The sequence below is a fragment of the Garra rufa genome, chromosome 25, assembly GCF_049309525.1.
Source record: "Garra rufa chromosome 25, GarRuf1.0, whole genome shotgun sequence".
Taxonomy (NCBI): Eukaryota; Metazoa; Chordata; class Actinopteri; order Cypriniformes; family Cyprinidae; genus Garra; species Garra rufa.
In genome coordinates this window covers 36773893-36801034 of record NC_133385.1, presented here as the reverse complement: position 1 = coordinate 36801034, position 27142 = coordinate 36773893, and the positions used below count along the sequence as shown (strand labels likewise).

Here is a 27142-nt window from a genome sequence, read left to right as displayed (position 1 = left end):
CGTATACGTTACCTGCGTACACCATCCACTACACCACCGTTGCAAATTGCCGTGCCACTGGTCTTTCATGTTTCTAACATGCAGTCAAGTGTATATGACATAAAAATATATTTTGTAATATCGTGCAATCAGTGCTATCTGCTAGCAAACTTTAGCGATTTTTTTGCAAACGTTTATTTACAAAACAACACCATAAACACAAACACAAGATTGAAGGTAATATACATATAATGAAACATTGTCATGAAAATCCGTATTAAAGGCAAAAATTACTTATATTTACGAGTCTGCTTGCTCGAGTGAGCAGCCATGTTGGAAATTTCTCTTAGCCCTTCGTTTGAAGTGAGGTCCTGAAAAATCTTCATTTGGAGGGCTATCTGGCCCTTCCCCTTACCCCTACCCCTCCAACCAAAAGAGAAATGAGACACCCCTACCCCTTCACGTGAACGCGCCAAACGGAGGGGTAGGGCTAAGTGTAGGGGTAAGGGGTAGAATTGGGATTGAGCCTAAATAATACGCTACAGTAGTGTTGGTCCTATCGTCAGCCTGCGAGCTCACCGATACATGATATTATCATTATTGTGCTCATTTATTTAATTATTTACATGCCTGAAATCAGCTCCAGCATAAGGCAAGTGAAGCTATCTACACTGTATGATGAATAAATCTTTTAACACACACTGCACACATCTACGGCTCAGCTCTGACACGACCACCGATGATCGTCACTTTAGGCAATGCTTGTGTGAGCGCAATAAGCCGACTCACTAGCTTAGGACTTCAGAGTTCTTTTGTACTCAACGCAAAAAAGTAAGTGAATAAAAGTCTTGAATCCAAAGTTCTTCGTTTGACTGTTTAATTATAAATCTTAAAACAAAAACTTAGGATATTTACTTTTCTAACAAATTAACTTTCAGTTTTGCATAGGTCAAAAGACTGTGTTGCTCAAAAAGTCCAGTGGCTTCTGACTGATTCGCGGGGTTCTATTTCTTTCATACTAAATCTAACAGCCAATCAAATTACGTTATGCTACATCACTGGTTAATTGTTTACATTCCAATTTCTATGTCTCATTTGCAACACAGGCTTTTTCTCAGATTTTACTAAATAAACTCAAAATATTATTACTTCCATAGAAATGGCTTCAACAGCTTGTGTTTACATTAGCTGCGGCTCCACATGTGTTTTGAATATTTCCCGTTGGAGTGGACTTCGAGATTTGTAATTTTGTAGATGTTTTTTTTATGCCCAAACATACACACCACACACTGGCTAAAATTCAAAAAGTGAAAAGCATAATAGGACCCCTTTAATGCATGTTGTTACTCTTCTCCTTATTTTAATATAGCGGCCAATGACCAGGAAGTGTCGCCCATAGGCTTACTTCTGTGTTGAAGAACATAACAATGATAAATGCATCTAAAAGTTATATAAAACTCATTATGTACAGTATACAGAAGCAGTCAACATTCTTTTGGCACAAATGGAACTCCATACTAAACAAGTAGTTTAAAGTCACTGCATTTAACAAGCTGTTGCATTCTGGAATTGATTTTGTGATGTTTCCTTTGTGTCTTGTGGACAAACCTGAATTCTTGTCTTTCTTTAGTTGTAATGATGTGTTGTTCATGAATGAGTTTTATTTTGTAATATGGTACACTGTGTTCAATTTGCAGTATGGGTAGTTTAGAAGGGTTTGTGTTTTGATAGTTCACTGTAATCATCTGTATTAGTGTTGGATGTTTTTACATAATTTAAGGTTTTTTAAAGTACAATTGTGGTATTTTGGAAGTATAATTAGTTTGAATAATTCAAATGATAGCTGGAAGTGGTGCTAAATAAAGAGCTGTTTGGGAAGCAAAAGAGCTGGTTCTTTTTGAAGGGCTGAGCTCCCTAAAAGGAAGCGGAATTCCTATCACTAATTCATGACTACCTGCTCTGGTAATTACCACTTACTTGACAAGAAAGAGTCTGTTAAGTACATAAACTAGGTCTTTACGTTTTCTGAAGAGACTGTTACTAATGCTTTTCCATTGAAAGTCGCTGCTAGGTTGTTAGTGGTGTTTGCTATACGATGGTATGGTGGTGTTTGCTAAGCAGCAGAATTGCAGAAGTTGCATAATTTTCACATGATATTTGGAAGCCACAGGTTTGGGAAGAAATATTTCCCCATGCAGATTTCACAAATGATTTAAGTTGGTCATTTGAATAATCATGCTGTACAAAGTTGCTTGGTTTTAAGTTACTTCTGCAAATGTCTTCTAAATAGAATATTGCCATTTATTTGCTAGTGTGTCCTGGAACATCTCTCCTCAACAAGCTGCATAATTTGAGCTATCACTCATACCCGTAACACAAATATTGTGGGTCAACCCTTACCAAAAATAAGTATACTTCAAGTTTATTTTATTAAGTATACATAAGGAAAGTTCAAGTATATTTTTAAATATACTTTATGTAGTAATTATACAAATATCAGTGTACTAGTAGTATACTTTTAAGTGGTTTTACAACATTTTGAACAAAAAGCTGAAAAAATTCTATTCATGATAATCAAAACATAGATGGAGTTGATCAACACCCCAAAGCTTGACAGTCATTATAATCTCTTCATGGGTCGACATTTTATTCCATAACGTTACACAGTTTTCCATATCTATGGTTTTGATGCTGTTTTATGTCTGACATGTGGAAGCATCTGTTGTTTCAGTTTCTTCTTCACTTTTTTTTTTTTTTTATTCTGTACAGAAGATGTTCAATAGCGCCCCTAGTGTATAACAATGAAAACACACACAGATTCTCAAAGCACTAGTATAGCTCAAATATATTAAGACTTTTTCTGAATATAAATCAAATATACTTAAATGTCATTTTGAGCATATTTTTGAGAAGTACATAAAAAGTAGACTGAAAGTATACTTTCCTTTTTTGAAGTTTAAAAGAGGTATACTGATAGCACACTTGAATAAACATATTTTTCATAAGGGAATGCATGTGCTGAAGGTTTATACTTAGCGCTAGGGGTTGTTCAAATCACTTGCCCTAAATATGAGCAATATAATATGAGTGATGCTTAGCTGATTAACGTAAGTGTCAATATGCATCAGTGCAGCGTAGCAGATGTCAATTATATTCATTCTACCACAGTTTAAATGTTTTCATGTGTGTGAGTGCGAAATATTGTATGATTGATTGTTTTTTGCTGGTCTCAGCAGATGTCTCTGTCATTTGTCACTCATGGTTGAGGTGTCAGCACTAACCTGAATGGATATTGATTTCTTACTCTTTTTCCCAGTGCTGTCAGGCTCTTTTTCACTGTGGGAACCTATAGGATATGTGACATTTCAGTCAGGACGAGATAGACTGCATTACATGTCATTGCTGGACAGGTGAAATTCAAAGTCAGCGTCTCAAAGGTTTGCCCATCACTGTCTGTGGATCATATGCAGTCACATCTAAACCCAAACTTTGATCGGAAATAGCATGTCAGCTTGGCTGACTGGACTCAGAATCACACGACACCATAATATTTCAAGCAGCTTTACTGTGTTCACAGCACCCATGGGGGTTTGTGACAGCAGCAGCGTGAATGAATGACTTTTAATGAGACCAGCTGTTATTTGGCCGTCTAGACTGACCATTATACTGAAACACTGCTTTGCTGATGCTTAAATGAGTGCAGGAAGCTAGAATCTTTAGTGTCCAACCACTGCAATTCTGATAGCACATATGAAACAACAGGAATGGAGTAGCTAACATAACTAATCGAATCCTTCGAGATTATGCATACAGTATTTGCAAGCTAAAACCTGGAAATGAGTTAGCATTTTAGCACTGCTGGTTTTATTGTCCTGCTTAAATGCATGAAAAAGCTCTGTGATTAACACAGGTTCAAGATATGGTCACATTTTATTTTAGGACATAAAACATCAGTACCGCATTGTGATTTTTAAAGCCTTTTACTTGTCCTGAAAAGGCAGTTGCTAACAAGTTGCTAAATGGGACTAGAGAGGTTCATATAAATTAGCTGCCAATTGACCAAAACAGAAAATCGTTACGAGAAAGTATAGCCTACAACAGAGTTGCTGAAAACAAATTGTTGTTACATTCTCTCATCTTTTTTTTTTTTTTTTTTTTGCGAAAAATAGTGGTGTAGCAAGCAATACTAATCACATATAGCTCTAGCTATTGGTTAAGGACTTATTTTTAACTGGCATGACAGGACATTATTCTATATTAACCACTGAAATCATAAAAAAAAGTTTCAAGAACTACTTTGGTAGTTGGTCATCGATGCATTGACTTTCAGTGTTTTTTAAAAAGTTACATGAATGTTAGGACAAAAGGCTATTAAAGTAATGTTTATGGAACATTCTTATTACATTATTATTTGATATACGTTGCCATAACATTGATAGAAGACGTTCTTAGTACAACATTCTAGGAACGTCTTTGTGAAGTTGTTTGTACTTGATGAATGTTGTAGTAAATGTTTTTGTAATCTTTGAAGGAAACTCCGGGTTTTAAGACTAGTATGGCTTAATACAACTTATATTACGGGCTGTTGAATGCTTGAATCTGATTGGCTGACGAATGTTCCAACCCTTGCAAAAAAGAAGTTTATTCAAGTGTGCTATTAGTGCACTTCTTTTAAACTTTAAAATAGGAAAATATACTTTCAGTCTACTTTTTATGTACATATCAGAAGTGTGCTTTATATACTTCTCAGAAATATACTTCAAATGACATTTAAGTATACTTGACTTATATTCAGAAAAAGTCTAAGTATATTTGAGCTACACTTGTGCTCTGAGAATCTGTGTTTTCATTGTTATACGTTAGGGGTGCTATTACACATCTTCTGTACAGAATTTCCAAAACACAAGTGATGAAGAAACCGAAACAACAGATGCTTCCACATGTAATCTAACACAATCATCAGACATAAAACAGCATCAAAACCATAGATATGGAAAACTCTGTAACGTTATGGAACAAATTGTCGACCCATGAAGAAGTAATAATGACCGTCAAGCTTTGGGGTGTTGATCAACTCCATCTACGTTTTGAAAATCATGAATAGTCTTTTTGTTCAAAATGTTGATTATTTATTATAAAACTTACCTGGCACATTCAAGTGTTTATAAAAAAGAATGCATGAAGCTAGAATAAAATGTTTTTGTTTACAAGCAGATACCTGCTTTTTTTCTTTTTATGTTTTTTATGTTCAGATATTCATATAACAAAATATGTACAAATTAATACCTAAAAAGGGACATGGTAGTATGATGTAAAGGTCACTTAAAGAAAAGTTACGAGTATACTTGCAGTATAAAACTATGAAACTAGTAATTTACTGAGACTATTGTCACAGTTATGCTGGTAGATGAGTGAGGATGGACAGGCAGGAACTGGAATAAAGTAAAACATTGAATTAGTAAACTATCCGTATACCTATAACTTCACTTTAAGTATACTTGCAGTACAAACTGAAAACATAGATGTAAACTAGTTGTGAACTCAAATTGTACTACTGTTATACTTAAAGTATACTTAAAAGTATACTTTTATATACTAGAAATTGGGCCAATTTTATTCCCAAGGAGTATTGAAATAGTACACTTAAAAGTATACTACTAGTGCACTGACATTTTTATACTTACTACATAAAGTATACTTAAAAATATACTTTACTTAAGTATAATTTAATAAAATAAACTTGAAGTATACTTCTTTTTGGCAAGGGAAGGTGTGCATTATTTTCAGGGAAACGCACGGCGAACATAGTTCCAGGCAGCCCTTGACCGCATTATTTGTCTGTCACTTTGCTACATGATTTCAGTTATTTCAAAGGTCTTTACAGCTTAAAACAGCAAAATAACCAAACCCACAAGGACACTGGCCAAACAAATAAATACAGTAAACAATAGGATAAAAACATCCTTAATCTCTCTCTCTCTCTCTATCTCTCTCTCTTTCAGTCTGTCTGTCTGTCTGTCTGATAACTTTATTATTAGCTGCATTAGTCTGCTATCAACGACCCAATCATCGTTACTAGGTCTAAAATGACGTTTTGGAAATAGCAACGGAGACGTTGGATGAGCTGTGTAAGAAATGAATCCTACTCACAATAGTGTTTTAAGGACAAAACAGGACGAATGTGTTGAAATATATCATCTGATCGATGTCTTGAGGTGTGGTAATCACAGTATAAGCAGAATAATTGACTTTGGGCTGTTGAATTCTTAGAAAATAATGCACAGGGTGTGCATTTTTTTTTCTAAAAATTTAACGGCCCGAAGTCAATTATTCCTTACATAAATGATGTCTCTTACTGAAATATGTAGTCCATGACAGGGGCGGAGCCAGACGATGTAAACATTCGGGGCTTAGCCCAAACCTAGGGGGGTCCGGGGGCATGCTCCCCCATGTAGATTTTTTCCCAGTTACGTCAGCTAAATGCACTATTTTTCAGGCTGTTTGAGATAATAGAATGCCTAAAAATCTATACACTATCTGGGAAAATGATGATAGTTAGGGTACTCGGTAAAAAAAACAAACAACAAAAAAAAAATTCACCCAGTAGAGGAAATGAAACAAAGTTGAAGTTATTTTAAACAAGTAATACAAACTCAGTGAGTGTTTTAGCGCAATTTTCTCACGTCATGGGATCATAAACACTAAGAGATAGTAAATGTTTTCCTGGATTTTTTTTTTGTGCGTTCCCGAGATTAGACCTTCCTTAACATAATGCCGAAAACCTGAAGTCTCTAGGTGGTGTGGTTGAGAAGTAGATAGAAGTGCAAGATTGGTGCGCACAGACAGAACAGAAATCATGAGTTAACAATCGCAATTTTGTCCGGTGGAAAATTGCGCTAAAAACCTAAAAGATCCGGGGCTTTTGACAAAACATTCGGGGCTTAAGCCCAATTAGCCACCCCCCCGCTCCGCCCCTGGTCCATGAAAGTCCATGAAAATCCATGAAAGTTTTACATTATTATAAAAAACCCACATTGTTTTATACATATTTTGAATAGCAACATTGGTGCTCCCTCTTGTTTTTTTTACCACAACAATTCTGAAAATAAAATACTAATACGAAAACCCTGCAAACCAAATGCCATACCATCAAATCTCCTTCAGTGTCTGCGGCATCATGACAAGCATCAGCATGTTTATATCCTGACAGGATGGCATCTAGCGTTGCTTGTCTCTGTTGTTTGTAAGCTCTTTCAGTAGCTATGGTCTACCAAAAACTTCAAAGGCATCAGGGCTAAAGTGGAGAGAACAAAAACGCAGGTCTTTAGGAAGTTTAATTCGTCCGCAGGCATCTTCCCATTCTTTTCTCCACTTCCAACACATTCTCACTCCCAAATCGTTACATATTGACACTTGGTCAGAACCCCTTGGTGTCACTTCTTGACACTCAGGGTACCCCTTTAGCATCATTTGTCGATGTACGGGGTCCTCCGTTGCTTTAAATAAGAAACCCTTTGTGTCAATATGACGACGCGAAAGGCATTAGGAATTTTATCGCCATGATTAAATTATATATTTGGTAATGTCATTTTGCACATATGTTGGGGTGTGGTTTTTCAATGTAAACAGTCACAATCATTTTATTTACACTATTTACACATTTTTGAGCATGAGACCAAACCCCTGCCCCCTAAACCTACCCCAAAACACAGGATATAACAGGCAAATACAACTACAGTCATAATATATTCAAACATATTAATATTCCAAGTCTTCGTAGGCAAAACGATTGATTTGTGAGAGGAATAGATGCGATCACTGTCTCCATCGGCCGTAAAGCCCAGATTCTGTGTGCAGTCTGTGTGTGCGCAAATTCAAACATTGCCTCCAGACGAAGCCTTAAGTCATCCTTGGTTGTGAAATGCCATTGGCATCATTGCATCATGCGACGGGAGTATCTTTTTGAATGAGATGTGAGCACTTCGAGGGAGCGGGATCATTTTGAGCAATTAAAACCTCATGTTTTACTCTTTTCTTTGCATAAAGATATTGTATGGCTTCAGAAGACTTGGAATGCCACACAATTTGTAATACTTTTATACTGCATTTTTATGGTCAGTTTTTGCAATAAACACATGTGATCTGTACTTTTATTTGCCTGTTCGGTGTTTTATATTGTTCAGAAGTGGGTAGGTTTAGGGTAAGGGTGGGTGGTTAAGTGCTCCAATGAAAGTGTAAATTTATAAGAAAAAATATTTATATTTTATGCATGCAAACCATTAAATTAAGGCAAACAACTGAAAACAATGGAGGACCCTGCACGTCGAAAAGTGACGCTAAAGGGGTTCCCTGTGCATTAAAAAAATTACACTAAAGGGGTACCTTGAGCATCAAAAAGAGACGCCAAAGGGGTCCTGACCAAGCGTCAATATGCACATGCGCATTGGTTGCTTTAGCCTGACAAAATAAGCCTTTTTTTAAAATGCTAATAGCACTAGAAACAACAATTATGAGGCAGCTGTTGTCAGATTTTATTGGTGTTTTCAAATATGAAGTTTAATCGTAAACTTGGTGAACCGTTTTGGAGAGTTTTATGTTTTCCCATTCAAAGAAATAGGAGATGCACTTAAAGGGACTTTGGAACGTGTTGCCTCTTCTTATTGCTAGGAAAGCAGTGTGGACTTACATCGCTTGTGTTGTGTTGTGGTAAAAATAGCAACAGGTAGTGCCAGTACTGTAGCTTACCAAGTGCAACCATTTGAGGTCATCAAAATAATGGTGCCCCCCATAGTCCAAAATATGTATAAAACGATGTGGATTTTATTATTATTATTTTTTTAATAACGTAAATCTTTTATGGGTTTTCTACTGCATATTTTAGTAAGAGACATAATTTACATGTATAATACCAATGGTTTCCTTTAATTAGGGCCCGAGCACCAGTGGTGCGAGGACCGTATTGGAATTGCTCCGTTTGTTATTATTCTCCAAAATGAATCGCATTTTTGAGGGCCTAAACATGCTCGAAAACGCATGAAACTTTGCACACACATCAGACCTGGTGAAAATTTACGTCTGATAGTCTAATCTAAAGGCCTTTGCAATGTTAAATTGCGAAGATCTTGAGTTTTCGTTAAAGGGCGTGTACGTGGCGGCGTGACAAAGTTTGTAGTTTCGCCATGGAAATAGAAGTTGTTATAACTCACATACTCATCAGCAACAAGAAAAATGGACATTTTAACATTCTTAGAATATTAAAATTAAACCTTCAAATATTTGGGGTAAAAAAAGTTGTAAGAAACGTTTTGGTAACCTTTAAATAACGTTATAATCACAACAAGAAAACTGGACAATTTCAAAACAATGTTCCCACAACCTAAATTTGTTACCTGGGTTTTTATCTGACGCTTTAGCTGTTTTTGAGAAAGATTCCACTGCTGTAACTTTATTTTTACATAAAACAATGTATTACCATTTATACCACCAATTTGCTCATAGACTGCCCTGCCAGTAGATCACTTTTAAAATCTTATACCTCTCAAAATTAATTTTAAACAATTTTGTTTAAATTTATGAACGCAATTCTCTGACAAAATGATCAAATATTGTTGGTGCACTATTTCCTGGAGATAATGGCACTGACACGATTTCCCCCTGATCTTCGTCACGCACATATCGAGTTAAGTCTCCTCATCTCTTCATCACACAGAGCGTTCTCGCGTCCACAAACAGATGGACAACACGGAATGGAACAGAACGCATCGGAGACGTGTTTTAAAAAGTTGCGGTAGCTATTTACCTTGACACGCGCGTCTTAAAACGCAAGGCTACGTCGCGAGACGTTTTTTATTCAGGAATAAAAAGCAGGACGCGACGTACCAGTCAAAGACGTCCGTCTGACGCATGTGTACTTGTGTCCAACAATTAAAAATAGCGCAGACGGAGCGCGACAGCACGTCCTGTGTGAACGCCCCCCAAAACGCGGGTCATTCTATCGCGCCGCTGAAGGGTGTCCATCCATCCTCTTACAGTGCGTAACCATGACAACAGCCCCGGATGGTGGAGCGCGAGGGTAGTCAGGTGTTGGGTTGCGCAGAGGAGAGACACCTACGCGATCGCTCCATACTTTCCCATGTATCCCGCCTTCATCTTCTGCCCGCGAGGATCTCTATCGGGAACCACCATGGTGCATCACTCTGGATCCATACAGTCCTTCAAGCAGCAGAAGGGTCAGTGCGAGCGCTGTTTTTGCGGCTGTTTATGTGTAAGAACGTGTTTTGGGGGGAAAGTGCGGCTCTGGGCAGTCGTTCCTCATGTCCCGGAATGGAGATGCTTTCATAATATGCTCAACTTCATGATCAAGTGTTTGGCGCATATTCGTTTGCTACTGGATGCCACTGGAATATAATATCGTTGTCACGAATAGATCACGAGTGAAACTGTTTTGCTTATTCGCGTTTAGATCTCACGGATGTGGAAGCGTGTGGCATAGGAGAAGTTTTCAAGGCTTTAAAACATTTCAATATAGCTATCTTTGCTCCTTGTATGAAGGAATGATAATAGAATTTTATACTAATGTAATTTGGTACTAATGAGATCAGATTGGATATTTATTTATTTAATGATTATGTTATTTTAGTATTTCTTATTTGATCCCATATTGAAATCTGTACAAATAGAAATTCTATAAGCAGTACTTTTTAGATTTTTGATCAGGGATATCTATTTAGGGTATTAAAAACTACTCATCTGTGATGTTCAAGCTCTGGAACTTCACTGGATTTATTTTTGGCATTTTCTTTGGACTAGATGTTGGTTCGCTCTTGTTGCTCTCATAGCTGCAGTTTTGGTGAACCTTAAAATAAAAAAAAATAAAAAAAAAGAAGGAAGAAAAAGAACAGTTACTGGTACATCTTGACTGGCTTATGGGAAAACACTTTGCATTGATCTTCCTTCATGTTGTTTAATGGGGTCGCCGCACACACTAAGTGGTCATCTGCCTATTAAATCGCACTGTGTTGAAAACCACTGCTCTCAGGCTGATTCTGACTGAACTGATGATTTGATTACAGTGAAATGGAAAAGAAAGAGCCAATTTTGCAGGTTTTAGTGGCTCGCTGTGGGACGGAAAGGATGGCGACTTTTGGTGATATTACAGGCATTACACTTTGTTTTGATAAAGTGCATTTGTTTCTTGGTTTGAAGGTATTACAGTAACACAAACAGCTATGATTACACTTCTCAGGATGTGGTCAACAAACAAAAGTGCTTGAGGAAATAGCTCTATAAAATCTCTACTAGTATTACAGCTCTGAAATGAGAGATTGAATGGGTAAAAGACTGCATTGTCACTTAGTAACTAGCAAAGAGTTGTTCAAATCTGTGTATCTGAGCAGAGATTATTCTCATCTCATTAAGCAAATCTAGCCTATTTTTGCTTCAGTCTTCTGCAGCAGTTTATTCTAGACAACCAAAATCCAGCCAGAACACTGCTTTATTTCTATCTAATGCAACCATTTAGCAGAGGGTGATACAAGAATAAATATCACAACATTCGCAAATATGTTTTATAACAATACACGGGATGATACATGTTTGTTTTATGAAAAATCAATCAATAAAAATAAACAAATAAATAAATAAATAAATAAAATTTAACAATAACAGCATCATCATAAGCAACAACGACAACAACAAAAACAATAATAATAATAATAATAATAATAATAATAATAATAATTAAAGTTCTTTTAACAATTCAGCCCTATCGCACATTAAAAAACTTTTTTTGTTTGTTGTGTAAAGTACGGAGAAAATTATTTATAATAATAATATATATTTTTGTTATTACTGTTTTGGATTTTTAATAATAATAGTTTTTAACAATAATAATAATGCAATAAATAAATAATACTGTTCAGCTACATATCTGTAGAATCACCATGCAATACTATAATACTAAATATAAAAAATTAAATAACTAAAGTAATTAGTAAAAACAAAAAACAAAAAAGTAAAATTAAAGTTTCTTAAAAAACAAAAAACAAAAAAAAACCATCATAATAAATAATAAAATGACAATGATAAAATGCCCATTTTATTATTTATTCTTTTTCTGTTTTTTTTTTTTTTTTTTCTATTTTCTTTTATCTAAAAAAATGAAAAAGTGTTGATAGGGCCACACTTTTATAACTTTAATTTTATTTATTTATTTATTTATTTATTTTACTAATTACTTCAGTTATTTTAATTTTTATATTTAGTATTATAGTATTGCATGGTGATTCTATAGATATGTTGCTGAACAGTATTATTCATTTATTGCATCATCATTATTATTATTATTATTATTATTATTATTACATTTCATTAATTAAAAAAAATCCAAAACAGTAATAACAAAATATTATTATTAACATTATAAATAATTTTCTCTGTGGTTTACACAACAAACAAAAAAAGTTGTTTTTAATGTGTGATAGGGCTGAATTGTTAAAATAACTTTCAATGTTATTATAAAACATAAACAAATAAAAAAAGACTAGTATTATTGTCCTGTGTTTTTTTATGTATACAGTACAGACCAAAAGTTTGGACACACCTTCTCATTCAGGCGTGTCCAAACTTTTGGTCTGTACTGTAGATATGAATTCAACTGAAAAAATGAAAAACTTGTGAAAAAAGATCTTTCAGGTGGTCAAATTGAAAATAGCAAATAGTGGAGCTCTGCAGCCTCCTACTGGTAAAAGTTATTTGTAGCAATAACAAATCTTAGACTAAACCATGTGAAATTAGTTAGAGATTAAAGTTAGAGTTAGAAATGTGGGTCTTTTATAAAGTGAATTTTACATAAAAAAGCAGTTTTTGTATAAAAACCCATTTAAAAAATATTTATTTATTAATTTATATATATTTAAAAAATATCACTAACCCACTGAAAACTGCACAAATGTAGAGTAAAAACTTTAATAAACAGAAAAATATACAGTACAGACCAAAAGTTTGAACACACCTTCTCATTCATTTGAATGAGATGGTGTGTCCAAACTTTTGGTCTGTACTGTATATTATTATTATTATTATTATTATTTTTTTTTTTTAAATTTATTTTATAATAAAAAGTGTGACCCTGGACCACAAAACCAGTCATAAGTAGCACAGGTATATTTGTAACAATAGCCAAAAATACATTGTGTGGGTCAAAGTTATTGCTTTTACTTTTATGCCAAAAATCATTAGGATATTGAGTAAAGATCATGTTCCATGAAGATATTTGGTAAATTTCCTACTATAAATATATTAAAACTTATATTAACAGTAATATGCATTGCTAAAAACTTAATTTGGACAACTTTAAATGCAATTTTTTTGCACTCTCAGATTTCAGATTTTCAAATATCGCCCTATATTAACAAACCATATATCAATGGGATGCTTATTTAGTCTTATCTCAATTTCAAAATTGACCCACATGACTGGTTTTGTGGTCCAGGGTCACATAGATGATGTATAATTACACATAAAAGCATGGATAATATCTATATTATGCAATTCCTACAGGTATTATGCAGCTCCTGAGGTAATTCACTCAACCTGATTACTTTTCTCCAGGTTTGCTGAAAGCAGAAAAATACTATTGGGAAAGATTTACAGGGACAGTAATGGTAACTAAAGGGGGGCAGAACCAAAGCAACAGTCCTATAAGAACACACTTTATGAACAAACCCTTCCTCAGTTTGTCTCTGAATGTAAATTGATTGGAATGAATGGCTGCAATGTGATGGCGTTTCTTGTGCCACAGTAAATTACACATTTCCCCTTTAGGCCTAATGACGGTGGTATGTATTTATAGTGCCATTTTGCATTCTCACTACCTAGACACGACTCTGTCACGGTCATTAGCTATCGATCTAAGAGCGGATATACAGATTATTGCAAGCATTAGAGGCCCTTTAATGACTCACAGTTAATTATTTAGGACCTGTGCAGCATGCCAGGACAGAGGTAAAACCATTGAACGCTGTTCCTTCAGGGTTTCGCAGGAGGCTAGTGCACATTCATGTACCATTTCTGTTTATAACACTAAGCAGTCATTTAACAGATGCTTTTATCCAAAGTGATTCCCAGTACGCTTATTACACTGGCAGTCCCTCTGGAACAATGGCTCGCAGTCTGTGAAGGTCTCCACAAAGCTAAACTGGGTGTCAGAATAGTGGACTAGATAATACAGTATGTGCATTGCAGGGCTAGGAATGGATTGCACTGTTGGGAGGCTGATAGCTAACGGCCTGCTCTTCGTAGGACTGAACTAGTGACCTTCCACCATTTTACAGCCCTATGAGAGTATTATAAGAGTATATAGAGTGATAATATGAAAGTCGTAAGACTTTATTGGTACCTAAAATGGACTGGTTGGCTGCATTTACACTTCAAGGCTCACTGCAGAGATTCTGACATGATTTTTGTCCTGTATGTCAGACTGTGTTTAGATTAGAGGTCGACCGATATTGTTTTTTACCGATACCGATACCGATAGTTAGGTTGGACCACACTGGCCGATACCGATTAATCGACCGATAGTTTTTAAAAATTGATACTGAATGGAAAGTAAAATACTGGTCTACTATTTAAAATAAGGGACTGAACCATACTCTGTAAGAAAATGTATTAATATTAATTATATATTGAGCATTAAAGTTAGTTCATAGCTCATTAATGTTAACAAAAGCAACTTAAGCATTTAAAAATATTAGGAAATGTTAGACTATACAAATGTCTATTCTACGGCTTTTAGAGGTTGACCGATATTGGTTTTTACCGATACCGATACCGATAGTTAGGTTGGACCATACTGGCCGATACCGATTAATCTTCCGATAGTTTTTAAAATAGATACTGAATGGAAAGTAAAATACTGGTCTACTATTTAAAATAAGGGACTGAACCATACTCTGTAAGAAAATGTATTAATATTAATTATATATTGAGCATTAAAGTTAGTTCACAGCTCATTGATTGTTAACAAAAGCAACTTAAACATTTGAAAATATATGTAAATGTTGAAATGAACTCATTAACCAGGAAAAAATGTCTATTCTACAGCTTTTATCAATCTTAGTTATTGCTACAAATTATTGTGAAGTGTTACCATTTCATATAAACATTCAAACTAAAGATCTAAAGATCTTTAAACATCTACACAAAAGCCATAGTATTGAAATTACATTATATTTTTATCATATTCTTCTATTCTAGAACACTTGATGAATATCTTATCAAAATGACAAAATATTTTAGTCACAAACCAAACAAAAGCCCATCGCTGCGTCCAGGATATCTTGTATCATTTATTACACACACCAGACACGTCACATTTAGTTTAAATGGTGGTCTAAAACTGTTTATTTATTCCAAATGGACCAAAATGATCAAAAAGCGGCAACGTTGAGTTTGAAGTATGGTGTTTGAAACTACAGAGCAAACGGAAAAAGAAAGCGCAATCTATAATATAGCTCTCTAAATAAAACATACAGACTTAATCAGAGCCACAGAAAGAGAAACGTTTTGCTAAAAACTGCAGGGTGAAGTCTTATGTCTTATTTACATCAATTTAGGACAGATTTGATGTATTTATTGTAAAACTCTATGATGGCGCTCTGTGATGCGGCAGGATTTCTGTCGGCTGAATGAACACAGTTTGCTGTCTCACATCAATATCTTTAAATATGCAACTTCCTGGCTAGCAAATGCATTAATGTAATCAGCCGGATATAAACAAATGCAAATATCAGATCAGAGGTAAATAATGATATAAATACTGTTCAGTTTCTTGCAAAGACTGATCGTTTTGTGTCTTAAGACCTCTATATATCGTCAAGAGCAGCAGGGTTTAATTTTGTTTTGTCTGTGTATGTTTTTTTAACTCTTAAAGATTTTGTAAATATTCACTGCCATTTTATGACTGACAGACTTCAACGGTTTGAGTTAAAAATCTTTGTTTGTGTTCCAGTGAAAAATTAAGTTACCTACATCTTGGATGCCCTGGGGGTAAGCAGATAAACATTAAACATTAGTTATTAACCGCCGTTTTATGTCAAAACACCAATATTATACGTTACAATGCTGAAAATATGTCTGTATTGTACGCTTTGGTGTACAGTACAGTATTGTCAATATTGTTAATATTTACTCCCGGTTATGGTAAGGGGCGTAACATTTCCAGAATACACTGCTTGCTGTTGGCCAATCACAGCGCACTGGGCCAGCTAACCAATCATGTTGTGTTTCAGAAGGAGGGGCTTCATCGAAACAGGGACTAAATAGAGCATTTGAGACAGAATGGGAAGAGAGAAGCTGAAATAATGTAATTGTGAAAAATAATGAAAATCTATTCTAGAACATGCCAAAAACCAAATCAAGACTTCATAAAAGAGCATAATAGGATGCTTACAATGTAAAAATATACCTCATTGTCATGTTGTAGCCTAGTCATATTCATCTCTTAATTGAAATCTAAAATTGCATGCCCTTATTGTTGTGGCTGTTTTTCCTCCATTATTAGAAATAATATGGAATACCTTTGTTTTTCAAGGTGTCCTATCAAATTTAGAAATTCCAGTATTGTGACAACACTGTATCAAAGAATGTTTTACATTTCATGCTTAATTTCATACTTTGTCTTGCCATATCGCAAAAAAATCCTAACAATTTCTGATGATTATTTTTATTATTAAGAGGTTACACAATTCATACTGAGAGTGTGAGCCATCTACACTCTTAAAAATAAAGGTGCTTTAAAAGGTTCTTCACAGCGATGCCATAGAAGAACCATTTCTAGTTCAACAAAGAACCATTCAGTCAAATGTTCTTTAAAGAACCATCTCTTTCTTACCTTTTTATAATCTGAAGAACCTTTTTTTGCCACAAAGAACCTTTTGTGAAACAGAAAAGTTCTTACGATGTTAAAGGTTCTTTATGGAACCATTTAAACAAAAAAGGTTATTTTATGGCATCGTGAAGCACTTTCATTTTTAAAGAGTGTGCGTCACATTCATCAAAATGATCATCCTGCATCAATGCCCCTTTCACACAGTATGTGTAAAACAGGCTTGAGTTTGTCTTAATGGTACATTTTAATTCAAAACAAACTCAGAAGTTGGACAAACAACACAACTTGGTATTCAAGCCTGGCTGAGCTGAGGATACCAGCAAACTAGTTCTGACTGATTTAAACTATTTTGCTGTCAGCAGTGATATAACAATTCTGCATCACATATAATGACCCTGAAGCTTCCACGGACGCCTCACTAAAACCCAAATATCCACTGACTCCAGAATCTCGCCTGTCTTAAGTGCTTAATGACAAAATAACAACAGCAGGATATTGGCATCTTCCTTTCTCTCACTTTCTTCCTGCGCTCTAGGGTTTCTCCAACAGATTTTATGTTTCATTTTGACACATCTATGCACTTAAAAACAGGATTTTGCCCAAACAGTGCATGCCCTTGATATAAGAGTGATGTGTGGAGACGGCAAAAGGAAGGAGCGTCCCAGTGAGGGAAGGTGAAATGTGATGGGAATGGTGAGAGAGAGACTCTTTGATGTTTAGGCCTCTGCAGAAGACTGGATTTTATATTTCGTTATGTCCACATCAAAGCATGTTTGGCCACAGACTCCTTCGCTGGCATACAGTGTATCTTATCACATTATTACAGAAACACGCAGCGCCAGGATAATGCATTTTCAGCATTATGTTCTGCAAAATGTACCATTCGAGTGTTGATAATGGATATTGCACTAAATAAAGCTCTCATAATACAGTTCCATAATTAATGAAAATCTGTAATTTAGCCTTTAATCGGGAAAGCGTGATATTAATTCTCAGCTAATGATAATTGTAGGAAGTGTGACAGACGCCTGGGGATGTTTTTTATTTTTTTATTTACCACATAAAATCGAAGTGGACTTGAAAATATGCTCTCAGATTTATTTTAGGCTCAGGGCCTGATTGGACTAACTACATTCACTTTAATCTGGGTACATTTAAAACACATTTAGATATTTTTATCTATGTTTTGGGGCATTTTTGCTCAGCGAAAATTGATCTTTTTAGTGTAGGCAGTGAAAAATGAAAGTATTTGAAAATGTCGATGCATGTTTAGTCGTGTTTTCCCATGTTGTGCCTGCTATCCACATTTGTAGTGTTGTTAAAGATAAATTGTACACTGTACAATCTTCATATTAACTTCTGATTGAAAATGTATTCACAAGAGCAATGCCCTGGACTCATCAGTGAGTAATGGATATTTTGATAATGCAGTTGTGCAATTTTGTTACTGTATGTCTGGTCTCTCTGTATCATTTCAGTGAGATTTTATGCAATTTTTATGTGCGGTAAGATTATCGTTGGTGGAAAGCATTTCCAAACCAAAATATAATTATCAGACATAAAAATATGAAATGAGGGAATGTTAACCAAACAACTAGAAAAAGTGGAAATCACCCACTGCTCCATAATGCAATAAGTCACCTAAAATTAAACATCGACAGTGGTTTTAGGCTTACAAAGAACTGCATGACTAATTTTAATTACATGCATGCTTCTCATTCCTGCTTCTCTTTTTCTTTTCCGTTTGTTTCCTTTTTACGTATTAAAAATAATAATAACCCGAGCTCTAACACTATTTCTATCTGTTATATTTCTTTTCTATTATTTTTGTAAATGTAAAATCCAACAGCAATAAATTATCACTTCTAGCACAATTTTAACAGAACATCATGAGAATAAGAGTCAGTCTGACACAGATGTCACCCAGCCTATAGTGAAATAGGCAGTATATGTCTGATAACAGCTACTGACTGCTTCATCAAAACTCTTTTCAGCCAAAGACCTTGCAAACTGTGTCAAATCCAGTGTCTAGTTCCTCCTTGGAAGCACTCATACTGTACAAAACAGACCGATACAACTTGACTAAGGCCCTGTTTACACTAGTGAGTTTTCGTTTTAAAACAGCGTTTTAAAAGGGGTCCTATCATGTAGCGATTCAATGTGTTTTTGTAAGAAAAATATTCATATTTAAAACGTAAGGATCACTTTAATCTAGCTTGCACAGTTATACACTGAACTTGCTGCTATGGGAAGGGGTGTGGCATGACTGAAACGCTGTCTAAGCTGTTCGCCAATTGCAACGCAGTGGGACTGCTAACCAATCACAACACATTTAGTTTTTTCAGAAGGCGGACCTTCATCAAACCCGGAACTAATCAAGCCATTTGGGTCGAAAAAGCCAGGGTAGTGTAAACGATAGGTGTAACTGTGGCAAAGTTATGCATTTTAAAATGAAAACACACTAGTGTAAACAGGACCTTAGAGTGATTTTACCATTGGCTCATTTTGAGCATGTGTTTCAGAACCAGAACCTTTTTTGGCTATGTTTACACTTTTTCAGTTTTAAAACGCATACATTTTGCTATGGTTGCGCCTGGCGTTCACACTACTCCAGCATTTTCGACCCTTGAAAATGGAGACTTTCGAAAACGCTGCAGACCCCTTTTTAAATTGAAAACTCCAGGTTTGTGTTTCAGTGTAAATGCACTAAAACGAAGACTTATGAAAATAATGGCAAAATAATTCAGCCAATCACAACGCACCGGATAGCTGGCCAATCAGAGAACACCTTGATTTTCATCAACAATGAGTTTTGTGAAAAATCAAAGCATTTCAGAAAGGCAGAACATAGAGGAGCAAACTTGAACTTGCACTTGCGTTTTCAAAATTATGCGTTTCAGTCTCCAAAACGCAGTTTGCATGTAAACGAACAGGCAAAACGCATGAAACTTTTTTTTTTTTTTTTCTTGGCTGAAAACGTTGTTGTATAAACGGCCCATTAGTTTCCCTTACCAAAAAAAAATAAATAAATAAATAAAAAATAAAAATAATAATAATTATATATATATTTTTTTTATATAAATATATTTATATTTTATTTTATTTTTTATTTTTTTATTAAGCATACTTAAGTAAAGTTCAAATATATTTTTAAGTATACTTTATGTAGTAGGTATACAAATATCAGTGTACTAGTAGCATACTTTGAAGTGTACTATTTCAATACTCCTTGGGACTAAATTGGCCCGCTTTCTAGTATATAAAAGTACACTTTTAAGTATAAACTTTGAGTACACAACTAGTTTACATCTATGTTTTCAGTTTGTACTGCAAGTATACTAAAAGTGAACTTATAAGTATACTGATACTTTACTAAATAAATACTTTTTTATGCATTTTTAGTACACTTTGAAGTATAGTCTTAGTAAACTACTCGTTTAGTAGTTTTATGCTGCAAGTATACTCCTAAGTTTTCTTTAAGTGAACTTTACATCATACTTTAAGTATACTAAAGTATGATGTAAAGTTCCTATTTAGGTGTTAATTTGTATATATTTTGTTATATGAATATCTGAACATACAAAACATCAAAAGACAGAACGGGTATCAAAGGGTATCTACTTGTAAACAAAAACATTTAATTCTAGTTTCATGCATTCTTTTATAAACACTTGAATGTGGGTAAGTGTCATAAATAATAATAAATAAATAAACAACATTTTGAATAAAAACAAAAAAAGGCTATTGATGGTAATCAAAACGTAGATGGAGTTGATCAACACCCCAAAGCTTGACAGTCATTATTATCTCTTCATGGGTCGACATTTTATTTCATAACGTTACACAGTTTTCCATATCTACGGTTCTGATGCTGTTTTATGTCTGACGATTGTGTTAGATCACATGTGGAAGCATCTGTTGTTTCGCTTTCTTCTTCATTTGTGTTTTGTGTAATAGCACCCCTAGCATATGACAATGAAAAAACGGATTCTCAGAGCACAAGTAGAGCTCAAATATACTTTTTGTAAGTATAAGTCAAGTATACTTATATGTCATTTTAAGTATATTTTTGAAAAGAATATAGAGCACATTTCTGAGAACTTCATAAAAGGTATACTGAAAGTGTACTTTCCTATTTTTAAGTTTAAAAGAAGTATACTAATAGCACACTTGAATAAACTTCTTTTTCATAAGGGTTGGTTCTTTTAGACATATGTGAACACAGCAGTTGTGCATGGATCTGCACCAAAACAATCGGTCAGAGATTGCCTGCATGAGCTGGTCTCGACCCGACTGAAAACAAACACTGGAGCGGTTCGGTTGTGGTGAAAAAAACAATCCAACTCAACACAACAACAAACCAAGCTGTATCAAAATTCATAATGTTGTCAAACTGTTTCTGTGGGTGAGCACAGCATTGCAATATTGAGTTACTCCCTAAAAAAGTAACTAATTGCATTTCTTAATAACTTTTATAGAAAGTAATGTATTACGTTTTGTGGTATTTTTTTCTCATCTGGGCTGTTGTGCTTGATTGCTTTTAATATAAAAATATTTTATTTTTGGCAAAGACCTTTCACACCAAAAGTGAAATGAATAAGCCTCAGGCTAAAAGAAATGTAAATTCACAGCTGTACAGTAGAGGTTGCAGCTCAATCAAACCTCTCCGCTGTGCTGCCATTCTGGATTGCGTAAAGGAAGAGTACGCTCCTTTTTGCTTATTAGTATGGTTGAATTGGATCAAAGGTCAGCAGCAAATACATTGGCTAGTAAAATGGAATTAAATACACAAGGGACATTTGTGTTATTTAACAAATTTATATTTAATCGTTGCCGTTATGGAAGAATACTGAATCTGTTTTTGTGCAAGTGAGATGAGTCAATGCACACTTCAGTAACATCATGTTTACACAGCGAACACAACGTTTTCAGCTTGGGGCAGGAGACCTGTCAGTCAATAAATGGAAAAACAAAGTATTTTTAAAAAAGTGACTCAGATGTTTTCTTAAAAAGTAATCTGATTACATAATTTGCAGTACTATGTAATACGTTACCCCCAACACTGATTGTAACATTTTAAGTACCTGTTTTGGAACAAAGTGAACAATCTACTGGTAAAAACACCCTTATTTTTTCAGTGGAATGATACAAATGTGTATCCTGACTCTAGAAAGTTGCACAGCAGTGAGCCATTTAGATTGGAACTGGCATTTTCAGGCAACATGTGCTACTTTAAGAAGCTATATATACATCCGAAAGTACATCACAATCTGTGAATGTGCCGTCTCTGGGTTACATTATATACACCCTTACCAAATAGTATTATACTTCAGGTTTATTTAATCAAGTATACTTGAGTAAAGTTCAAGTATATTTTTGTATACTTCATGTAGTAAGAACTAGTTTAGTAGTTTTATGCTGCAAGTATACTCGTAAGTTTTCTTTAAGTGAACTTTACATCATACTTTAAGTATACAACTATGTCCCTATTTAGGTATTAATTTGTATTTATTTTGTTTACCTAAAAAAAAAAAAAAGACTATGAATTGGATGCAGAATGCTATAATCAAAATGTAGATGCTGTCAATCAACATCCCACAGCTTGACAGTCATTATTACCTCGTCATTGGTCAACATAACATTACTGTTTTATGTCTGATGATTGTGTTTGATTACATGTGGAAGCATCTGTTGTTTCAGTTTCTTCTTTACTTGTGTTTTTTTGGAAATTCTGTACAGAAGATGTGTAATAGTGCCGTTTACCGTATAACAATGAAAACACACATTCTAGGAGCACAAGTATAGCTCAAATATATTTAGACTTTTTCTAAGGATAAGTCAAGTATACTTAAATGTCATTTTAAGTATATTTCTGAGAAGTAGATAAAGCCAATTTCTAAAATGTACATACAAAGAAGCCTAAAAAGATTCTGAAAAGTTTCCTTTTTTTAACCCTCTGATTGTGTTCGGATTCCTGTCACACCTTTGATGTTCCCCATCAAAAATGACCGGACACCAAACAACTGCTTATAAATCTCCCATTATGCTATATTATCACCTAATATTGGATTCATTCTTTTTGTGTTGAGTGGAAAAAAAATGCCTAAGAGTAGGTACCCCATTTTGTGAGTAAAAAAAAGCATTTTGTATGAATAATTTTCACAATATAAGGTAAAAAATTATAAAAAAAATGAACTGTTTCTCACGCTAGTGTGCTTTAATGTTTAATCAGGAAGTTTAGTTTCTAAATGAAAGAAAACAAGTTGACAAAAAGATTAAATCCAATATTCTGTGATAATAAAATGAGAGTTATAAGCAATTGTTTGGAGTCCACCACAAGTGTTTTTGCAATTTTGTATAAAATAAAAGCATTTAGACTTCCTGATTAAACATTAAAGCACACTAGTGTGATAAACAGTGCAAATTATTCATTAAAAATGATTTTTTCACTCAAAAAATGAGGCACCTACTCTCAGATAAATGAGGCCTACTATTAATCAGATGCAAATAGAAACACAAAACCAGTCTTAAATGAAAAAAAACAAGTTGACAAAAGAATGAATCCAATATTTGGTGATAATAAAGCATAATGAGAGATTGATAAGCAATTGTTTGGAGTCTGGTCATTTTTGACCGGGAACACCACAAGTGTGACTTTTTGCAATTTTGTACAAAATAAAAGCATTTAGAAGCAAACTTCCTGAATAAACATTAAAGCACATTAGTGTGATAAACAGTGCAAATGTTTACAATTTTTTGTGTAATATTGTGAAAATTATTTATAAAATTAATTTTTTTCACTCAAAAAATTAGGTACCCTCTCTCAGATAAGGAGGCCTACGATTATTCAGATGCAAATAGAAACACAAAACCAGTCCTAAATGAAAGAAAAGTTGCAAAAAAGATTGAATCCAATATTTGCTGATAATATAGCATAATGAGAGATTTATAAGCAGTTGTTTGGAGTCTGGTAATTTTTGACCCGGGAACACCACAAGTGTGACTTTTAGCAATTTTGTGCAAAATAAAAACTTCTAGAAGCAAACTTCCTGAATAAACATTAAAGCACACTAGTGTGATAAAGAGTGCAATTTTTTTTTGTGTAATATTGTGAAAATTATTCATAAAAAATGATTTTTTTCACTCAAAAAACAAGGTACCCACTCTCAGATAAATGAGGCCTACAATTAATCAGATGCAAATAGAAACACAAAACCAGTCCTAAATGAAAGAAAACAAGTTGACAAATAGATTGAATCCAATATTTGGTGATAATATAGCATAAGGAAAGATTTATAAGCAATTGTTTGAAGTCCGGTCATTTTTGACCCGGGAACACCACAAGTGTGACTAATTGAAATAAATCCCACAAAAAATTACGAAAAGTTAAATCTAAAAATTACTTATACCTTGTGAGTCCAGTGTGATATGTTAACTAGTATTTACGAGAAAAAGAAAATCTTTTCTGGGACAATTTGACCCGAACACAACCACAGGGGTAAAAGAAGTATACTAACAGCACACTTGAATAAACTTATTTTAAGGGTAGTCTGGTGAAAGCTGGACTATTAAAACCCAAACTGATGAGATCTGACAACTAAACCAACAATCAGCCAGAATTAGAGAGCAACACACTTTCATTCAAGAGGAGCCACATGTGGTAGAGACATGAGGAATGTGATAAGAAGAAGAAATGAGATCTGAAACCAACCTATGCCAAACAACCAACATTTCTCAGCTGCTGCCATGAGATGTAAAATAGCTTCATTACTGACATCTTCAAGCTTTTGAAGACTCAGTGGAGCACAAAAATCAATTCCAACCAGCACAATATCCCAAAGCAATAAACTGATATATGCCTCAGCGGCGGTGATCATTTATATGCATCACTACAGAATACGAGCAGCAAGCAACAGAATCCTCTTTGGAAACAAAGACGGGAAGCCATAATAAAGATTTCACTGTTAAAGAAACCACGCCATATGGATAAACTTCTCCTAGATGATTTCCGGACAGAAATTTGTAATCGAAAAGCAAGCGGTTAGTTAACACAGGGTGTAGCACAAACAGATTGGCCAGACACAAGCACTTCCTGCCACATGGGCAACTCTCCAGTTATTGCGAGTTAGTAGGAGGCTGACGATATCAACATTTCTGTGCTTGGTAGCACATTCAGCTCTGGCTCTCATGAATGTATGTATGCTCAAGATGCAATAGACAGGACAGGTGAGTTGTTAAACTAGGTATGGGTTGCTAAAAAGCAGAGGTGGGTAGTAACGAATTACATTTACTTCGTTACATTTACTTGAGTAAATTTTTGGGTTACTAGTACTTTTAGAGTATATTTAAAGATAGGTACTTTTACTCTTACTCAAGTACATTTATAGTGAAAAAACTTTACTTTTACTTCGCTACATTCATCCGTTACCGACAACGTTGGCATTTTAATTTCATGCCTGATAAAACTGCGTTAATGCTTCTTTGTGTACAGCTGTTACTCTTCCTCAAGTAACTATTGAGATTGTTAATTTTACTCTTACTTGAGTAAATATTTCCATAAGTACTTCTACTTTCACTTGAGTACAGATTTTGGGTACTCTACCCACCTCGGCTAAAAAGAGAGGACCCACTTTCAGAGAAGCATGGCTTGCTCCACAGGGGAGCTGTGAATTTATCTTTTTCTGTGTCAAAGCAAGAGTGTTTGTGTTGCACAACAACCCATGGGCCACAGACTTGCCACCTGTCATGTTACATAACGCACAGATGGGGAAGAGTATCGCTGTGGATCACGGACACCCAGACAGACCAATGGATTGATTATTTAAGACAACAACCTGTGACCTGTGATTGTCAATCAAAAATGTGTTGAACTAACAGGTGCTTTTATAAATCAATGAATGAAAGATTTGCTATCATGGCTGGAAGTTAGTGGAAATTATTAAAATGGAAAACGTCAAGCATTCAGGAAATTTTTATACAGAACCACAATTTGCTGTTTGTGAAATCGTACCACTAGGAACGTCATGGGAATTACTTGCTCAAAAGTCGCGTGAATGCCAAGATTAAAACAGAAATTGATTCTCTGACCTTGTTAACATGTTTCTTAGTGATAAAAACTAAGTGTAAATTGTTTCTGCAAAAAATAAATAATAAATCTTTGTATCCAGGGAGATTAAAAGCATTTAAAATTCAGCATGAACACTTTTCTTTTTCTTTTGGACATCTTTTATAAAACTTGTTCACCTTTTTGACTATAATGCTGCTAAATAGTTTCTTTTTTTCTCTGCAAAACATCTTGAAGAGTAATAAAGGTGTTATAAAATGTTTTTTTTTTTTTTTTTTTTTTTTACCATGTATCAAAACAGCTTTGCCTGTTTAGTGTTAACAATGTAAAAAAAAAAAAAAAGGTAACCTCAAAAATCTATAACCGTAACATCTACAATATATTAACTGGTTTTATTCAGTTCAAAATAATATTTAATTTGCAGAATCTGAATCAATTATTTGACCAAAATAAGAGGAATCATACACAATGCATGTTATTTTGTATTTAGTACTGACCTGAATATGATATTTCACATAGAAGATGTTTACATATAGAGCACAAGAGAAAATAATAGTTAAATTTATAAAATTGACCCCGTTCAAAAGTTTTCATCCCCTTGATTCTTAACACTGTGTTGTTACCTGAACGGTTCACAGCTGTTTCAAGTCCCACAAATTCTTTGGTTTTTCAGCATTTTAGTATATTTTAACCTTTCCAGCAATGACTGTATGGTTTTGAGATCCATCTTTTCACACTGAGGACAACTGAGGGACTCATATGCAACTATTACAGAAGGATCAAACACTCACTGATGCTCCAGAACGGAAAACAATGCATTAAGGCCCGGGGGTGAAAACTTTTGAACAGAATGAATATGTGTGCATTTTTCTTATTTTACCTAAATATTATATATTTTCATTTAGTACTGACCTTCAGAAGCTACAGAAGATACTTACATGTTTCCCAGAAGACAAAATAAGTAAAATTTACCCTGATCTTTAAATTCAATAAGTTTAATGCATTGCATTTCCTTCTGAAGCATCAGTGACTGTTTGAACCTGTTCAGGACAAACAAGGGACTCATGTTACTCAGGTATTTTATATTGTTTTAAGTGCTATTCATTTTCTATGTGTAATAAATTGTTTAATTATTAGCTATGTCTGTTCAGCAAAACAATACTTATTTAGCAAGAACACACAAGAGTAGACATTCAGTTTGTATGTGTTTA

General features: G+C 34.4%; 1 protein-coding gene across 1 annotated transcript in view; it reads left to right on the top strand.

The window, feature by feature from the left end:
* The first annotated feature begins 9958 nt into the window (after window positions 1–9958).
* Window positions 9959–27142, top strand: part of ano3 (anoctamin 3) — a 125510-nt gene continuing 108326 nt past the window's right edge. Inside the window, exon 1 of the mRNA XM_073831922.1 lies at window positions 9959–10208. Coding sequence (XP_073688023.1) covers window positions 10112–10208 — 97 coding nt within the window. The 5' untranslated portion in view covers window positions 9959–10111. The remainder of the gene's footprint in view (window positions 10209–27142) is intronic.